Source organism: Drosophila kikkawai, chromosome 2R, assembly GCF_030179895.1.
Source record: "Drosophila kikkawai strain 14028-0561.14 chromosome 2R, DkikHiC1v2, whole genome shotgun sequence".
Taxonomy (NCBI): domain Eukaryota; kingdom Metazoa; phylum Arthropoda; class Insecta; order Diptera; family Drosophilidae; genus Drosophila; species Drosophila kikkawai.
Window position 1 is genome coordinate 11835731 of NC_091729.1, and position 16423 is coordinate 11852153.

Consider the following 16423-nt stretch of genomic DNA (forward strand, 5'->3'; position numbering starts at 1 on the left):
TCATAAAATAATTATTCCTTGTTAAAATCTTACTTATATTTTTGGTAATTATGCTTTGAATGAGTTTAAACTAATATACTTTTATACTTATTATATTATTATTATTATTATAGCCATCTTTACTTATAACTCCCTGAATGTCTGCAACTCAGTATTGTTCCAATTTCAAAAATGTTTCTCCCTTTTTCCAGTGCAAAACCGACTATTAAATTTTCAAACTTATTTTCAAAAACGTCATCGAAACTCAATCGGCTTATCGATAAGTCTTAGAGTTGCCACCAAGTTTTCCCGGCATACACAACGATTTTTTCAGAAGGTGGCAGCACTCCGACCGCGAATTTGCGCGTGGGAAAAAAATAAACAATTTATTATAAATAATTCTACATTTTAGTTGTTAAGAGAGAGCCAAGACCATGCCCGCGGTTGAGAAAAGCGTGATGTGAGTACCAAAAGCCCCAAAATGATGGAATCCAGCATCTAAACCACCTGTTATCCCCCTTGTAGCACCGACTGGAAGCGCCTGTGGCAGATGGTGTCCGGAATCCACTACGAGACGCCCCAGGAAACAGTGCGCGATGAGCTGATGAACGTGGCCAGCGAACTGCAGGCCGGCGTGCTCCAGTTCAAGCCCAAGAGCGCCTCCGATGTGCAGTTGGAAACGCTACTCAAGGAGAAGAAACAGGAGAAGCTGCTGCCCTTCACCGAGCGCCTGCAAGAGCTGCTGGATCTGGAATCCGCGCAGTGCTGGGAGATCCTCTGCTATTACCTCACCAAGGAATACAGAGGCTCCGCGAGCCTGCTCACCCAGCTCATCTCCACGGAGACGAACATGGCCAAGCTGCACGAGGACATTCGGCACTACTACTCCCTGGAGCGCATGATAGTGCTGAAGATCGTGAAGAACCTGCTCGTGTTCCACCGGGTACCGAATCACCCCTACCACCAGGAGTACCGGGCAATAGTGGACAAGATAACTCTGCCCTGCCTAAGGGATTCCTATCTGGATCAGCTGGAGAGCTTGATCGGCGAGCTGCCACCGAGGAAGCTTCGGGCGGGCGAGTGCTTTCACTCCACGGAGAAGCTCATTGCCTGGTCGGAGCGGAATGCCAGGGAGATCAACGAAGTGCTGCACATCCTCCTGCTGCTGACGGAGCACCTGCCCATGGGCTTCGAACAAATCAAGCGGATCTTCGCAGCCTGCAAGCAGCACTCCTTTGGCAGGCTGCAGAACTACCTGGACGACAGCCAGCGCTACCACCAGGAGCTAATCATCAGTATATCTTATTCGGAGCTGGTGCTCATCATGAAGTGCCTGGATTTCGAGAAGCCCCGCGAGCACACAGAACTGATAGAGCAACTCATCGAGGAACTGCAAATGGACATTGCAAACATGCACCATCGGCAGGAGCACGGTCCTTTGCTCCTAGTCTGGATGCTGCTCCGCCTGCGTGGCACCAACGATGCCGACGATGCCTCCAGCCTGCTCCGATGCCGACAGCTTGGCAAACGGGCAGTGGACCTCAAGTGCTTTGTCCAGCTGCAGCTAATTGTCCGGCATTCCATGTACGCGGACGACTCGATGCTGTCGCGGATTGCCCGCAAGACCATCTACAACCAGCTCTGCTACATGTGCGATCTGTTCGATGGCGACGGCAGCTGTGCCCGCCACGAGGGCATCTACGAGCTGCTCAGCGAACTGGTTTCGTGGCCACAGCTGGCCAAGGACTTTTGCAGTCGCGAGGGTTTGTGCAAGGTTTTCCTTTTTAAAAATTGAAATTCACTGAATTGATTTCCCTGCAGATGATGATGGAGCGCGGTCTTTGTATAAAACTCTATTGGAGAACTTTCCCCTGGAATTCACTCATTTGGCCAAACTGTCACAGTCGCTAACCAAGGCGGGACAGGGAAACTTTGTAAGAAAACAAATAATCCTTGTAATTAACGATTATTGACTTTACTTTTCCCAAAAAACAAACCAGATCAAGAGTCAATTGGAGTCCCTGCCGATATTGGCTCTCTTGTACGATGAAAACGAGCATAGGCTGCGCGAGGTGGACACGGATGAGTTCGAGCTAACGGCCAGTGTGCGTCCGTTTCCCCGCATCGACTACACCATTCCCGCGGGCACCAGCTGCACGGCCATCCAGCATCCCTCCGGCTGCTACATGCACTTCCGCACGCATGTGAACTTCTTCGATGCCCTGCACCATGAGATCAACTGCTTGCTGAGGGAAACTGGTCACCTGCACGGTGACTTTGACTCCAGTGAGCGCATTCGTCGCGTGGAAGCTGGTTTGCGGTACCTGGAGACCGCCGTGCAGCGCTGCACTTCGATTGCCGGCATCAGCGCCGAGATGGTGCACCCCACCGAGATGTGCGTGGACCTGTTGCACAAGTTCAAGGGCGTGCAGTGCCCGCCAGTGGGCCTCATATCCAGTTGCCTGAATGTCTGCACGGCCCTGCTGCCGCTGGTGGACGAGGAGATCTTTTCCCGGATCAGCCAGCTGGACATTTTGCCCACGGTTAGCAAGGGTCTACACTATGACTTCAAGCACTATGCCAATGCCAGTGGCGTGTGCTTCGAGTCGCGCTTCCTTGGCTCTGTAATTGACAATGTGGAAAAGAAGAGCGAGCGCTACGAGTTCCTGCTGTCGTACCTGGGATTCCTGCGCACCTACACCAAGCTGAAACGGAATCGCTACATGCAGGTGGAGATTCCGGGGCTGATATTCCTGCTGAGGGATGTCTTTCCGCACCTGCATGCCTGGCACTTTCGGTCGCAGGTGGAGCGGAACAAGATCTACTTCGAGGTTCTGAGCTTTATCTGCGACATTCTGGACTTGATTGGCACGAATCCTAGTGATGCCCACAGCGAACAGCGGGAGCTACTGCTCAAGGTGTGCGTTTATTCGCTGCTTAATCTGGATAATGGCCTGATCCTATTAAGGTGAGTTAATTTCTCGATTCTTTCTTGATATTCTTACTTATTAAAGCTTCATCTAAAGATTTGTGGGCGTGGGCAATGCCTACGTGCAGTATACCATGGAGCTGGAAACAAACTGGATGCAGCAGCAGCCTCACGGCCTGATGATGCTGGTGCGTCTGTCCATGCGCATCCTCATGCAACTACTGCGGCTGAAAGAGAAGGTGTACGGAAGCGGCGAGACCTTGTCGCCCTTGGAGGCTCTGATATACACTCAGCCCAAGCAGCGGGATACCCTCCGGATTATCCCCACCGTCTGCAGCTACATGGCCAACATCTTTGACAGATGGCTGCCCATCCTGTCCTGCCGCCTGCTGAAGCGCATCGCCCTGGAGTTCAACATGTCGCTGCTGGCCTGCTTGGACATGGAGGCGGATCAGATTCGTTTGACGTTCATGCAAAAGCTGCCCGACGAACTCGAGAGCGACTCGATCAAGTTGGCCATCCTTGAGCTGGTCGACGCCTGCATCGCCAAGCAGCCGGGTGTGACTGAGGCCTTCTTCAAGGTCAACTATGCCCAGGACAAGCGATCGAGGTCCTTCTTTGGCAAAGAGTGCGTTCCCAATATTGGCGAGAGCATCGTCACCTACATGCGGGAGTTCTTGGACGCCCTCCAGGTGGAGCCCCTGACTATCCAGCAGGAGTTGCCCTGCAAGATCATGAACATATTCCACTCGCTGTGGAAGCACAACCTCCAGATGCTGGTCGATGAGCTGGTCAAGGACAAGCAGTTTTGGCCAAAGATTGCCGCTCCTTTGTTCTGCGAACTGCAACCGGACATGAGGATCTACACGCAGCTGCTTAACATCATCTCCATTGAGGTCTACACAGGCAAAGGGCAGAATTCCGGTCTCCTGGACATGATGACCAAGTTCTTCCAGCCCAAGACCTTTGAGCCCTGGCTAAATTATGTCTTCGACATGCCCAAGGTGCCGGCCGTGAGTAGTATTGGGTCCCCCGATGGTCAGCCGAACTGGATCTGCTGCCTGCAGGCGTTCAAGGACCTCATTGTGATCCTGCTGAAGAAGCAGCCCCAGTTCATGGCCATACCCGAGCAGCAGTTCAAGCTGATGGCCGAGAAGTGCTTGACAGTGCTGGTGGATCGCTCGAATTACCTGGAGGACATGCGGCCCTTCATCGTGCTCTCCGAGATGTACGTGTTCCTCCTGTTCCAGTTCAAGCACTCGTACACAAACAGCGGTGAGGAGGAGCAGGAGCTGATGGAGCAGCTGCTGCAGCTGATGAACCGGATCTGCTCCTGCTATGATGATCTGCATGTGAGGGCCAAGGAAGCCTGTCTGGCCATCATCACCAAGTGTGCCCACCTGTACACAGATCTGCTGATCCGCGACTCATCCATAGCCCTGCGTTTCCTTAATTCCGTGGTCAGCATCATCTGTAGCGAGCTGCAGCACATGGAGAACTCGGTGAGCCTAGAGAAGACACAGAGTCTGAACACTTCGGATAGTTCCGGAGGCAGCAAGGCGTCCACCAACTCGCTGATTCTGTGCCTCAATCTGCTGAAAGCCGTGGCCACCATATTCCACAGTGACGGTCCCGGGAACTGGGACATACCGTTTGTGTCGGTTCGTCTGTTTCAACGCCTCCTGCGCTGCATCTCGCACACCCTGCCGCTGTACAGCAAGCAAGTGCTCAGTGTCCAGCTCCTGGATGTGCTTATCGTTTTCGCCAAGGGTCACTGCTCTGTAGAGTTCCTGCACTGCGATGTGGGCGAGTCGTTGTGGCTGAACCTACTGCCGCCACGGGAACTGCTGCAGTCTAAGCTGGAGTTCAGCAAACCTGCGCCGGCGGATGCAGAGCGCTGGTCCGTAGAACAGTGGTGGCCCGTATACGCCAGGGGCATCGAGCTGGTCACCATTATTCTGGAGAAGCACAAGAAGTGCTTCCTCCACGAAGCTCTCCAGTTTGTGGGCATTCACGAAGTCTATCTGGTAGATGCCCTGCTGCTGAGCAAGCAATCCCTGGAACCGGCAGCCATGCAGCTCATCAAGGCGGCCATTAGCCTGGTGGCCTGTCTGACCGAGCATCAAAAGGAGTGGCAGGAGGAGTACGACTCGTCGCTGGGAAATATAATGGTGGGTTTCAATCGGACACTCATTAAGAGTTCTATTTAATCCTTGCAATTGTGGGTTTACAGCGGGCAGTGCAGGGTTTGTTGTGCCATAGCTCTTCCTTGTTCCATCAGCAAAGGAACTTGAAGTGTCTCCTGGCTGGCAGACGCTCGCAGCTAGAGATCCTGCGCAGCACAGAGGCTCTGACCATCGATGATGACCTCATAACCGCCTGCAATGAGTGAGTTTCTTTTTAAAAACTTTATACATTTAGAAAATTCATTTAATTTGTATATTAAAGCCTCACGGACATCATCATTTACTGCGTAAAATCCCTGTTGAGATTCAGCCCTGACCTGATGGACCTGCTCTGCGGCAGTGTCTATGAGCCGCACAAATGGCATCCTTTGCTGGATGTGAAGTTCGGCGCCCCCAAGCTGAACGAAGACAATGTGACGCTGACATTTGGAATGGTTCTCAACATGATCAACATATACGTTAAAGCCTTGAATATGGTAAGTACATTTGCTTTTGCTTTCTGTAGCATTCTTTACGGACCCTTTTGGATCCTCAGCAAAACCATGGCTTCAGCGATCTTCCCTTGAACACTCTGCCCAATGTGGAGAAGCCAGCTACGGACCCGGCGGACAACGAAGATGCTACCATTTGCCTGAACAACCAGACAAATCGCACTTTCTCCAAGTCCCTGTCCACCGTTTCGATTTCCACTGCCGGCTGTCCAGCCAGTGAGTTGCTCTCGAATATGGACAGCCAGCTTTGTCTGCTGGCCCTGGAGCACTTGCTTTTGCTGGTGGCCTCGCAGGTCATTTGCATTATCCGCTCGCCGGAAGTGGAGCCGCGATGGAAGACGATCGTGCGTCGGGACATTAGCAACGAGCTGGTGATCTTCCACGAATTCGTTCGTCGCAAGGTGATTGCCAATTACAAGGAGAATCGCAGTCCATGGCTGCGACGCAAGCATGGACTCTTCAAGCTCAAGTTCCTCGATCCCGCGCGGAGTTCAAGTTCGCCCAGTACTTCATCCCGCAACCCCGATCCAGTGCGTCGCATCAATAGTGCCGCCAATGAGCTGCGTGTGAATGTGGTTCGGCGGCAGCACCTGCAACAGCAACTTCGTAGTCCTCCGCCCAATACCTTTGACATGAGCGTGGATATAAGTACCATATCGCCACTCCAGGGTACTCAGAATGCTGCCATGTTGTCGGCAACGGAGGCGAGGGACACCCGAAAACGTTTGTATCCCGCGGAGCAGGTGGGCGCGGCCTTCGTGGAGGACGAACTCTCGGCCATCGATCAGCAGTTTTTTCCTCCGCCCACGGAGAATGGTTTTAGCGAGCTGTCGCAGGTGCAGCTGGTGGAGGAGGACTACATGCAGCTGATGTCGGTCCTCTTCAACGTGATGCCCCATTGCGAGTGAGCTGTTTAATTATTGATTGTTTCATTATTAATTATTAAAATAAATTGCTTACACTCAAATAAAAACGAAGGTTCTTAATATTTGAAAACAATTATAATTGTAAATAATTATTTAAGATAAACTAAAATTACCACTTGCCTTCAACCAAAACTTTCCTCTTTGATTTACCAACTAGAGTTTATTTCGAGTGTACGCCTTAATTTTGCACAATTGTGCGAGTGACGTCACTCCGGGCCAAGACGAGCCCCCCAGCAACGTCATAGCTATCTCTGTTGTGGAAAAAAAGTGCGATTACCTATGGAAAAACCTCTCCCACGCCTCGTGAACTTCCCTGGTGCTTGGTCACAGGAGAATCCTCCACCGTACAGGGAGAGTAACCAAGAGAAGAGAGCAATTTATGCTTACTCACAACCGAAGAAGTAAGCGACGCCGCTGCCACCGATTCCGATTCCCGTTCCGATACCGATTCTGCCAACGCGCTGAGCTGATTATGAGCTTTCTGCCTCTGGCCGAGACGTCGCTCAGCATTAGTACCTTGCGAGTGGTAAAAGAGAACGCATGTGCAGACACCGGAGCGGCTACGCAACGTGAACGAATTGAACGAAGCAGCAGCAAGTACGAGCCAAAGGCTTACCCACTCTCTTAGCCCCGGGACTCCAGCCCATTAATCCAAGAATCAGAGCCATCGTCATTAGGGCAGCCAATTAGCCAAGTCAGTGATTGTGATAATGCTTAAAGGTGTCCCCACGCTAGCCGGTCGTAACCTGCGCCTTCTAACTGGATCCGGACAAGTGCTGGTCCCCCATCGCCCCAAGGCATCCGCCGCGGAGCCGGCCGAGGCGGACATCGAACTGGGCCAGGAGCCGAATCTCTTGAAGCGCGCCAAGTTCGGGCATACGGGAAAACAGCTGCAGCATAAAATAGCCACAGAGGTGAGTGTGGACATATGCATTACCCTTGGGCCTGAACGATAGGAACAGCTGACTGTCATTTTTTTGGGCACAATTTTCGCCCAGCTATTGATTTTTCATGTGAAATCACACTCGGTGGGCAACACGTAATCCCCGCAGATGCGCAAATTCTGGCGGAAAACAAACAATGTGCAGAGTTTCTAAAAATAGATTTCCGAAACTAAACAAGAATAAGATATGGGGAGACTGGAAGCGATTTCGGGCACGTAGGTTATATACATAGAACTATAACCCATTTCATTCAGCCTGACAACGCTATATTTTTTAATGAAGAAGACGCCCGGCATTAGTTTAATTAGATAAATGCCAGGCACAGCGTGACTGACGCAATCTCCTGCCCTCCAGATAGCGCACACCCACTGTCCTGTCTGCCTATAGGAAAGATAAAAAAAAAAATGGTTATCTTATCGGATCTGGGATTGCGGTGCGACTACCGGCAAATTAATTGTGAAATTATCATGACAAATTTCGGGGGCTGCATAGGTGCTAATCAGGTGCAAATCAAGTGACACACTCATCCCTAATCCCCCAGAACCGCATGTGACATGTGGAACTCCCAGAAATTAGTTGTCAACAACAATAAGCATATTAAAATGTCAAAAAACCAGACGCTGGCGAGACGCTGACCGAGACATTGAAATGCCGATCGAGAGATTGGGAGAATTGGTGCTGGAAATCTGCCCCAAATTTAATCTCTCTTCGCTTGTTGATCAGCAACAAAAATCGTGGACTATAAATACCCAGACGCAGCACAAAACATAATAAATTTTCTAATACGTTGTGGTTTTTATAATTTAATCAGTAGAGCCCTTATAAAATCATTTTAAATCAGTGTAGTATCAAAAAATCCTAATCACACTCAAAAATAATATCAGTACAAATGATAATCTTTTAGAAATCATATCTGAAAATATATATGAGATAGCAAAAGAAACCAAATTTCACAGGAAATAAATGAACCACCTAGAAATGGAGTTATTCATATAAAATATTTATTTTTTAAATATCATTCTGACAGTTTGTTTAGTAATTCTATGAAAGAAGTCATTGTGATATGTAATAAATTCTACCATGTCTATGAATCATGAAAAACCTTACCCTACCTTCAAGACACCAGCGGAAATATTTCAAAAATATGTGATAAATACAAGTAAATTCAATTAATTATGAGTTATTTTCCTAACATTTCTCTGTGTGTAAACGATTCACAGAATCTTCAAGTGTAAAAGTCACGCGAAACTGTCACCCCAAAATAAATTGAGTAAACGTGAGCTTGGCAACACAAAAAAAGAACAAATAAAGCTAGTGCTGGTATTTGTCGTAGAAAAAATCGTGGGCGTCCATAAGCTATGGTGAAGATTTGTCAAGAATCCCATCGCTAGCCCAAATTGTTTTGCGGTTCTTTCGTTGCCATGGAAGAACTGAACGAACGCACATTCATAAATATTTAGCATACAACGAACTACATACATATGTACCTAAATATATGTATTAATATTTCAGCTGCCACAACACAAAAACCAAGCCCCCTTCACCACTCACATGGCGTTACCCCGGGAGAGTGCGAGAGAAAGCACCCAATTCTCTCAGTTCTTAATTATTATATTATTCTCTCTCTTCTCGCCAATTTATGAATAATATTTGCCAACTTGAGTCTGTTTCTCCGAGAAATTAGCAGCTTTATGGCAGTGAATTCTTGATATTAAATATTTCGCATTAATCATAAATGTATTCCCAAAGGAAAGCTTTAAAGGGAAAACTGGATTTAACTGAAGATAACATAACATAACATAAACAATGTATTGTTATATAAATATAAATTGTATAGATATTTGTATACTTGTAGTTAAAGATCAGCCTATGGATAAGACATTAAGGATTCAAAGGCTTGTGTTCTAAGATACAAATTCTACAATATGATGTATTGTACAATGATATACATAGGTATATAGTTCTCCCATTTCCTTCCAAATTTTTCAAATTCTTTTCTTTTTGATTATCTCGACGCTTCCGTTTAAATTGTGCGTCAACGTTTCGTCCGTCAGCTTTTTCGGATTCCAATTTGAAAGGTGCCAAAGTCCCACGCTAATGGTGACAGGCCCCTTCAACGGAAACTTGTTTGCGAAATATTTTATTCTTATTTTTTTTATTTATTTATATACCGCACCTGATCCTGTTGTTGTTGTTGTTATTGTTATTGTGCAGCTCACATGACTTTCTTTCTCTGGCTTAAATATGTATTTAATAATATGCAAATAAGCAGCAAGTGCGAAAAGTGATCAACAATGAGAGCATATTTGGGAGGCAAAGATTTACTTAGCCAGAGAAAAGAGATTTGATTTATAGAAGGAATATTGTGTGTTCACATGCAGATAACTTAATTGGGTTTATTTCCAAGGAAAGATAAAGATATAAGTATACTTGTGGAATTTTTTTATGCAATTTATTCCGAAGAAAAGTTAATCAGGAAATGTGTTTTTGCGCAGCCGTTCTGGCAGGGAAAGAAAGAAGACACCTCTTTTTAGCTGATGTCATCCTGGTAGCTAAGACAATCCAATCCAAAGGGACTTGGGACTGGCCAGGTGGACCTTCTAAGATAATTGATTAATTTCTTAAAGTTTAGCTAATCCCATTTAGGGTAACTACAAATAGAAGACCATGAGTTTTACGTATATTACAAATTATATACAAAACAAGCAGCAAGATAGCAGACTTACTTCTCAGCATGCTAATTCAAACCATCCTCGTAAGCTTCATAGAATAGTATTGCAGAGTTTTGGGGATTTGCTATTTGCAGGGGAAGACCCACCCCCATGTGGCTATAAAAGGTTCTTGTCAATGGCTTTTCTTCATTATTCCGACTTGATCCATTTGCGGAATACGTTGGATATATAGCTTTAGACCATGCTAGTACGTGATTAATAGTGGGCGCTTTGCATAACTGGGAATACGTGACTTTTATAGGGAATTTCCAAACCCATTTGATTCGATTCTTTGTCCATTTCAGAAGAAACTACGCGCTCCCCCGCTACTGAATCTAGTGTTTGCCAATCGCAAGTTGTCCTTCTATGACACCAGCTCTACGCCAAAGACCAACGAGGAAAATGCCAAGCTGTGAGTACACATATTTCAAACCAATTACTAGACTTTACATCTCCACATAGCACTCAGCACACAGCACCACACTCTCTCACCTCACACTGATCCCTAATCCAATATAGAGCACTTGCACAAATGCATCCCAGTCACTAACTGTTACATTTACAAAATATTTGCCATTTGATTGGCACCCACCTCTCCCCATGCTGCCCACCTCTGCCCACGTGGCTCAAATGGGTTGGGTCAACATGCTCCGGCCTGGTACCATGTCATCCCAGTGATCCATTTTTAGATCCCCTGCAGTTTGCACATCTATTCATAGTTCGAAAAATATTGTTTTGCAAAGTGCAGCCAAAAAGCGTTAACACACAATTAACGATCGCTGCCCAAAGTCCGAAAGGAACTTGGCAAAAATATTTTGATGGCACATTTGGGGTAAATATTTTGTGGTCGTCACCTCTTTTGTCTCAAAAAAGAGCAGGGACTCGGCCTGGGGATGAGGCTCCGAGCGAGGAGAGGTATCTGCCCTCAGAGCACGCACTAATTGCCGGCAATCGCGAGGGCATAAAAATAAATTAGCATACGTTTATTAAATGAAGATAAAAATCGAATTCGCTCAATCTGTTTCGGGTCTGCGGAAATACATACATATATAGAGACGAGTATATATGATAGTGTGTTCGATGTCTGATGTTGGCGAACTATAAAACCGTTGTCGACTCTTGGCTGCGCTCATTTCGGCGGTGACGGGCCGCAAGTTTGCACAGAGAAAAGACGGATATATCGGTTAAACTATATAGCATTATGGGCGATCGTAGTTGGAATCTGCTGCAGTATGCCACCGAAAGGGCGCCGTTGCCCCTTGACGGCTACACGGCCGAGGAGGCGGCCCAGTTCAAGGACAGCATCAGGCAGAAGATAGTAGACGACCTCAAGTCCATGACGGGGGAGGAACTGATCGAGCTGGTCAAGCAGAATGCCGCCAAAGTTGAGGAGGAGAAGACCGAAAGCCGGGGAACATCCGCCGCAACCTTATCCGGCAGTGAGGAGGGCAAGGAACGCGTCCAGGACGATGCAGATCTGATAGATGCCGGAATCATAGGCGAAATGGTGGCCGGACTCTGCACCAAGAGCCAGAAGGCTATGTTCGTCAAGGTGATAACGAAGTATATCAGGTAAATCATAAGGTGAATCAGCAGACGTGCCCACCCCAGACCCAGACATCGACGTAGCTCCTTATCGCGGAAAAGGGGTTCCGACGCCGCGTGACGTAGTTCTTATCGGAACTTTTTTTTTAGTGGTGAAAGAAGAGGTACGGTGCCCATGTGGATATGGCAGACAATGGCCATTATAAATCCTATAAAGCACTTGCTATCGAACAGTGTGCTCGTGTGTAGGTGTTTGCGTATAGGGAAAAAGGAGTTAATTAATTTATTTTATTGGCAATAACATGATTTAGAAATTAGCACATTCCGGCTCGGCTCTCTGTGGTGCCCTGCTCTCCGCTCTCCGACCGTCTATATCTACCTATCTATATATCTGTAGCTTTATATGTATCTGTATCCGATGGCTATCTAAGTGCTCCGTTCGGTGGGAGCAGCCGCAAAAGTCACACATTTGGCTAATGTATAAAACGCTGGCGCGCTTACAGTTGTTCCCATTAAACTTGCAACAGCTCAGCGCTCAAGTCAAGGCGATCCGAGCCCAGATCCAGTAGATACAGATAGAAATCAATTCCCCCAACAAATATCACGTATACGCTGCGATGGTGCAGACCGAGGAGATAGGGGCGCTGAAGCGCCAGAGCGAGGACGGGGAGGCCAAGGAGCGAGAGGAGAAGTATAGGCAGGACAAGGAGCAGGACACCACTGAGACGGCGGCCATCATCGAGGAGATCATCGAGGGCATCTCGCTGCAGAATCGTCGCGGCACCATAGTCCGTACTATTTCCGCTATAATCAGGTAAAAATAGTGCCGGAAGAGCAGGCAGTCAGGGACAGGGTCTCGTGTACTATATGGTACTATGTCTATTAGATAGTAAAAATAGATTGTGCACCACACACACACACACCCCCAACACCTCTCTCTATGCGACAGACACACCCTTCCCCACCAATCATAAACAGAAATTGCGTTGATTGACGCTCATTACACAAGAGTTTATGGTTAGCATATGGAAGTGTAACTAACGATTGCCATTCGATCATCCTGTTTCCATCCACTCTTCTAGCAATCAGCGACGCCACTATTCGATGCGGCCGTGAGTAATAGATTGATTTGCACCCCACCCCTCCTTCCTTTCCTCCTTCCAGTAGAATATTTGCGGCAGTTGCCATCTTAATCAAACCCCAAATTGGAGTTGATTGAAGTGATTTCCCCCAAATTGATAGTTGCCCAGAAATCAAGAAATCAAATCCCAATTAATCGAATCAACCGACCATGGAGGAAGATCTATTTTTAGAGACGAAACCAACTGGATCTTTGCAGTTTTTAAAGCCTGCATTGGATGTCTGTGCGCCAATTAGCACTCTTAACCCAGCGCCAGTTGGGCAAAGACAAACCCCATCCCCATTCCCATTCCCAACCCCCCCGTAGATATGTGTAGCTTGTGTATCTTCTTCTGCGAATTTTGTTTTGCTTTTCCACACACGCATGCTAAAACTCAGTCGGGGATCGCCGCTCAATTAGCAGGTGCCCTAAACCCAATTGCTTTTCTGCGGCTTCGAAACTATTCCGCTAATTGCCTTTATACTAATGGCCGATTTCTGTTGTTCATTCGCAGCCACCGGGAGCAGGAGCAGCGGAATGCCGAGGACGTGCTCTTCGATATGTTCGCCAGCGAGGAGACGGGCCTCATCTCGATGGGCAAGTTCCTCGCCGGGCTGAAGACCACTGGCATCCGGCGGAACGATCCCCGAGTTCGCGAGCTAATGGATAACCTGAAGAAAGTTCACAAACTGAATAACTACGAGACGGGCTCCTCGGCGGAGACGCAGCACCTCAACCGGGAGACCTTCAAGGCGTAAGTAAAACCTCTTAATCCTGACCGGCTTCAGAGGTAATCTTGTCTTGTGTTTAAAGCGTGGTGGCCCCCAACATTGTCCTGATTGCCAAGGCCTTCCGACAGCAGTTCGTTATTCCCGACTTCACTAGCTTCGTCAAGGACATCGAGGATATCTATAACCGCTGCAAGAGCAACACCCTGGGCAAGCTGGCCGACTATATACCCCAGCTGGCTCGCTATAGTCCCGACTTCTGGGGCGTGAGCATCTGCACTGTCGACGGGCAGCGGTACTCCATTGGCGATGTGGATGAGCCCTTTACCCTCCAGAGTTGCAGCAAGCCGCTGACCTATGCGATTGCTCTGGAGAAGCTCGGACCCAAGGTGGTGCACTCTTATGTGGGTCAGGAGCCCAGTGGCAGAATCTTCAATGAACTGGTCCTGGATCAGAACAGTAAGTGAGGCCCCCTGTTAAGGAAATCTTCATTAATATCCTTGAATTTCATTAGAGAAACCGCACAATCCCATGATCAATGCCGGTGCCATTCTAACCTGCTCCCTGATGAACGCCCTGGTCAAGCCGGACATGACCTCGGCCGAGATCTTCGACTACACCATGTCCTGGTTCAAGCGTCTCTCCGGCGGAGAGTATATCGGTTTCAACAACGCCGTATTCCTCTCGGAGCGAGAGGCTGCCGATAGGAACTACGCCCTGGGCTTCTACATGCGGGAGAACAAGTGCTTCCCCAAGCGCACGAACCTTAAGGAGGTCATGGACTACTATTTCCAGGTCTGCTCCATGGAGACCAACTGCGAGGCAATGTCCGTGATTGCCGCCAGCTTGGCCAACGGTGGCATCTGTCCCACCACCGAGGAGAAGGTGTTCCGCCCGGAGTGCGTCCGGGATGTGCTCTCCATTATGCACTCCTGCGGCACCTACGACTACTCTGGTCAGTTCGCCTTCAAGGTGGGTCTGCCAGCCAAGTCGGGCGTAAGTGGCGGCATGATGCTGGTCATCCCGAATGTGATGGGCATCTTTGCCTGGTCACCGCCCCTGGATCACCTGGGCAACACGGTGCGAGGCCTGCAGTTCTGCGAGGAGCTGGTCAATACGTTCAACTTCCATCGCTACGACAACCTGAAGCATCTGTCCAACAAGAAGGATCCGCGCAAGCACCGCTACGAGACAAAGGGCCTGTCCATTGTGAATCTGCTCTTCTCGGCGGCCAGCGGGGATGTCACAGCCCTGCGGCGCCATCGCCTCTCCGGCATGGACATCACCCTGGCTGACTACGATGGTCGCACGGCCCTGCATCTGGCCGCTTCCGAGGGCCACCTGGAGTGCGTCAAGTTCCTGCTGGAGCAGTGCCACGTTCCCCACAATCCCAAGGACCGTTGGGGCAACCTGCCGGTGGATGAGGCCGAGAACTTTGGCCACCGACACGTGGTGGAGTTCCTGACCAACTGGGCGGCCAAGGCGGATCAACCGGAAGAGTGCAAGAACGAGGCGGTGACCACCAAGACGCAAGCAGATGAGGTCAGTTCATGTTTGAATTCGAGCTCAAGTCCAGGTTCTGATTCATGTGCAAGTCCAAGTCCGAAGACGAAGATGATCCTGATCCATAAATCTTTTGGCAAGCTGAAGCTAAATTCCAATCTCACTTTTCAGGAAATCGTCAGCACCAGCGACCTGGAGACCAGTCCGGCCACCACACCCGCAGAGTCGGGCTCCAGGGCGGGATCCGGTAGGTCAAGTCCGGCGCCATCGGAGGCGGGCAGCACGGCGAGCGCTGGAAGCGGCAGCAGCGTCGATGACAAGACCAAGCCGGGCCTCTAAGAGGGCAGAGTTCCGGATGCGCAGGATCCCCCGTTGAATCTCTCCGACTAAATTATTCGCACAACACTTTAGTTTACACCTATGACGTCTTATTAGATTAAAGCTAAGAGTTCCCCAATCGTTAGTACTATATAATTTGTAGTGTCATCTGCACGAGCGGCATTTGTACTTGTACTTGTAGCGCCTAGTTAGCCTCAAATATTCCAGGGTATCCTACGAAACAATGACAATAATCTTACGAATATCCAAGCCCACACAAATGGGAAGGGGTCTGTGACCCGCCCAAGAAATGTATTGCATTCATACTTGTCAATTGATATTTGTGTGTGTTTTTAAGTGTGTTTGTAAAATGTATTAATTATCCTGTTCCAAGGAGCCGATCGATGTGCTGGCAGCCTCGGCTATAGTTGAATATACAATAATATACATAATATATATACATATATATAAATATATATAGTTAGCAGACAAACCACAAATTTTATGGCATATCTTTTATTAATGTGTTGAAGGGAGTTTAGGTTATCGGATAGAGGAGTGTATTTTTAATTCTTTCAAACTTTCATTTTAATATAACTGTGGTCTGTTTCCTTTTAAAATATATTCTCAGAAAAACTATAACCTCTGTTTGTATTTTTAATATACAAAAAAGTGACAAATTTGCAACAATATTCAATTGTCAAGATTATATGTTTCTTAAAGTCAATAAATTGATAAAAATATAAATTTAGTTAGTAAAGTTATTTAAATCAGGGAAGTTAGCTTGAAATGTTTCCCTTAAAAGAATCTCTTGGTTTTATAAATCTTGCTTTATTCTATATTATTATATTTATATTTTAGTTCTCTTTCAAATTTCATAAAACCATTTTATGTTAAAACAAAATTGATTAAGCCTTTTATATATTTTTAACAATTAGTTTGCTTAAACTCAGTTTTACTTGATATTATCTATTTACTAGCTTGATAATGCATTTTTCACCCAACTCTACTCGCATCTACAGTGTAGAAACTGTAAAAGCCGA

The 16423-nt window shown here is 47.7% G+C and overlaps 2 protein-coding genes across 16 annotated transcripts; both read left to right on the forward strand.

The window, feature by feature from the left end:
- Nucleotides 1-221: 221 nt before the first annotated feature.
- On the forward strand, nt 222-6584 carry Nup188 (nuclear pore complex protein Nup188). Its single transcript, XM_017171827.2, has 8 exons — nt 222-439; nt 505-1742; nt 1801-1913; nt 1980-2947; nt 3006-5079; nt 5142-5296; nt 5357-5570; nt 5630-6584. The coding sequence occupies exons 1-8, from the start codon at nt 414-416 to the stop codon at nt 6491-6493; spliced, it is 5652 nt and encodes a 1883-aa protein (XP_017027316.1). The 5' UTR covers nt 222-413; the 3' UTR covers nt 6494-6584.
- Nucleotides 6585-7046: 462 nt separating this feature from the next.
- GLS (glutaminase) lies at nt 7047-16022 on the forward strand. 15 transcript variants are annotated; one of them, XM_017171831.3, is made up of 7 exons: nt 7048-7425; nt 10472-10578; nt 12794-12823; nt 13346-13585; nt 13645-14018; nt 14074-15101; nt 15234-16022. In XM_017171831.3, exons 1-7 carry the CDS (start codon nt 7222-7224, stop codon nt 15399-15401), a joined length of 2151 nt encoding a protein of 716 aa, XP_017027320.1. In that variant the 5' UTR covers nt 7048-7221; the 3' UTR covers nt 15402-16022. The 15 variants fall into 15 exon arrangements, with proteins under 15 accessions (XP_070140148.1, XP_041633147.1, XP_017027320.1 ...); XM_017171835.3 differs by lacking the exon at nt 7048-7425 and adding an exon at nt 10087-10210; XM_070284047.1 differs by having other exon boundaries at nt 7047-7425; nt 14074-16022.
- Nucleotides 16023-16423: the final 401 nt, after the last annotated feature.

Bases quoted from the DNA above. Each gene is read 5' to 3' on its own strand.
- Nup188 (XM_017171827.2), top strand. From the start codon at position 414: ATGCCCGCGGTTGAGAAAAGCGTGAT. The intron at 1,914-1,979 runs GTAAGAAAACAA...AAAACAAACCAG, and splicing joins AGGCGGGACAGGGAAACTTT to ATCAAGAGTCAATTGGAGTC. The intron at 5,297-5,356 runs GTGAGTTTCTTT...TGTATATTAAAG, and splicing joins CTCATAACCGCCTGCAATGA to CCTCACGGACATCATCATTT.
- GLS (XM_070284046.1), top strand. From the start codon at position 11,368: ATGGGCGATCGTAGTTGGAATCTGCTGCAGTATGCCACCGAAAGGGCG. The intron at 13,586-13,644 runs GTAAGTAAAACC...TTGTGTTTAAAG, and splicing joins AACCGGGAGACCTTCAAGGC to CGTGGTGGCCCCCAACATTG. The intron at 14,019-14,073 runs GTAAGTGAGGCC...GAATTTCATTAG, and splicing joins ACTGGTCCTGGATCAGAACA to AGAAACCGCACAATCCCATG.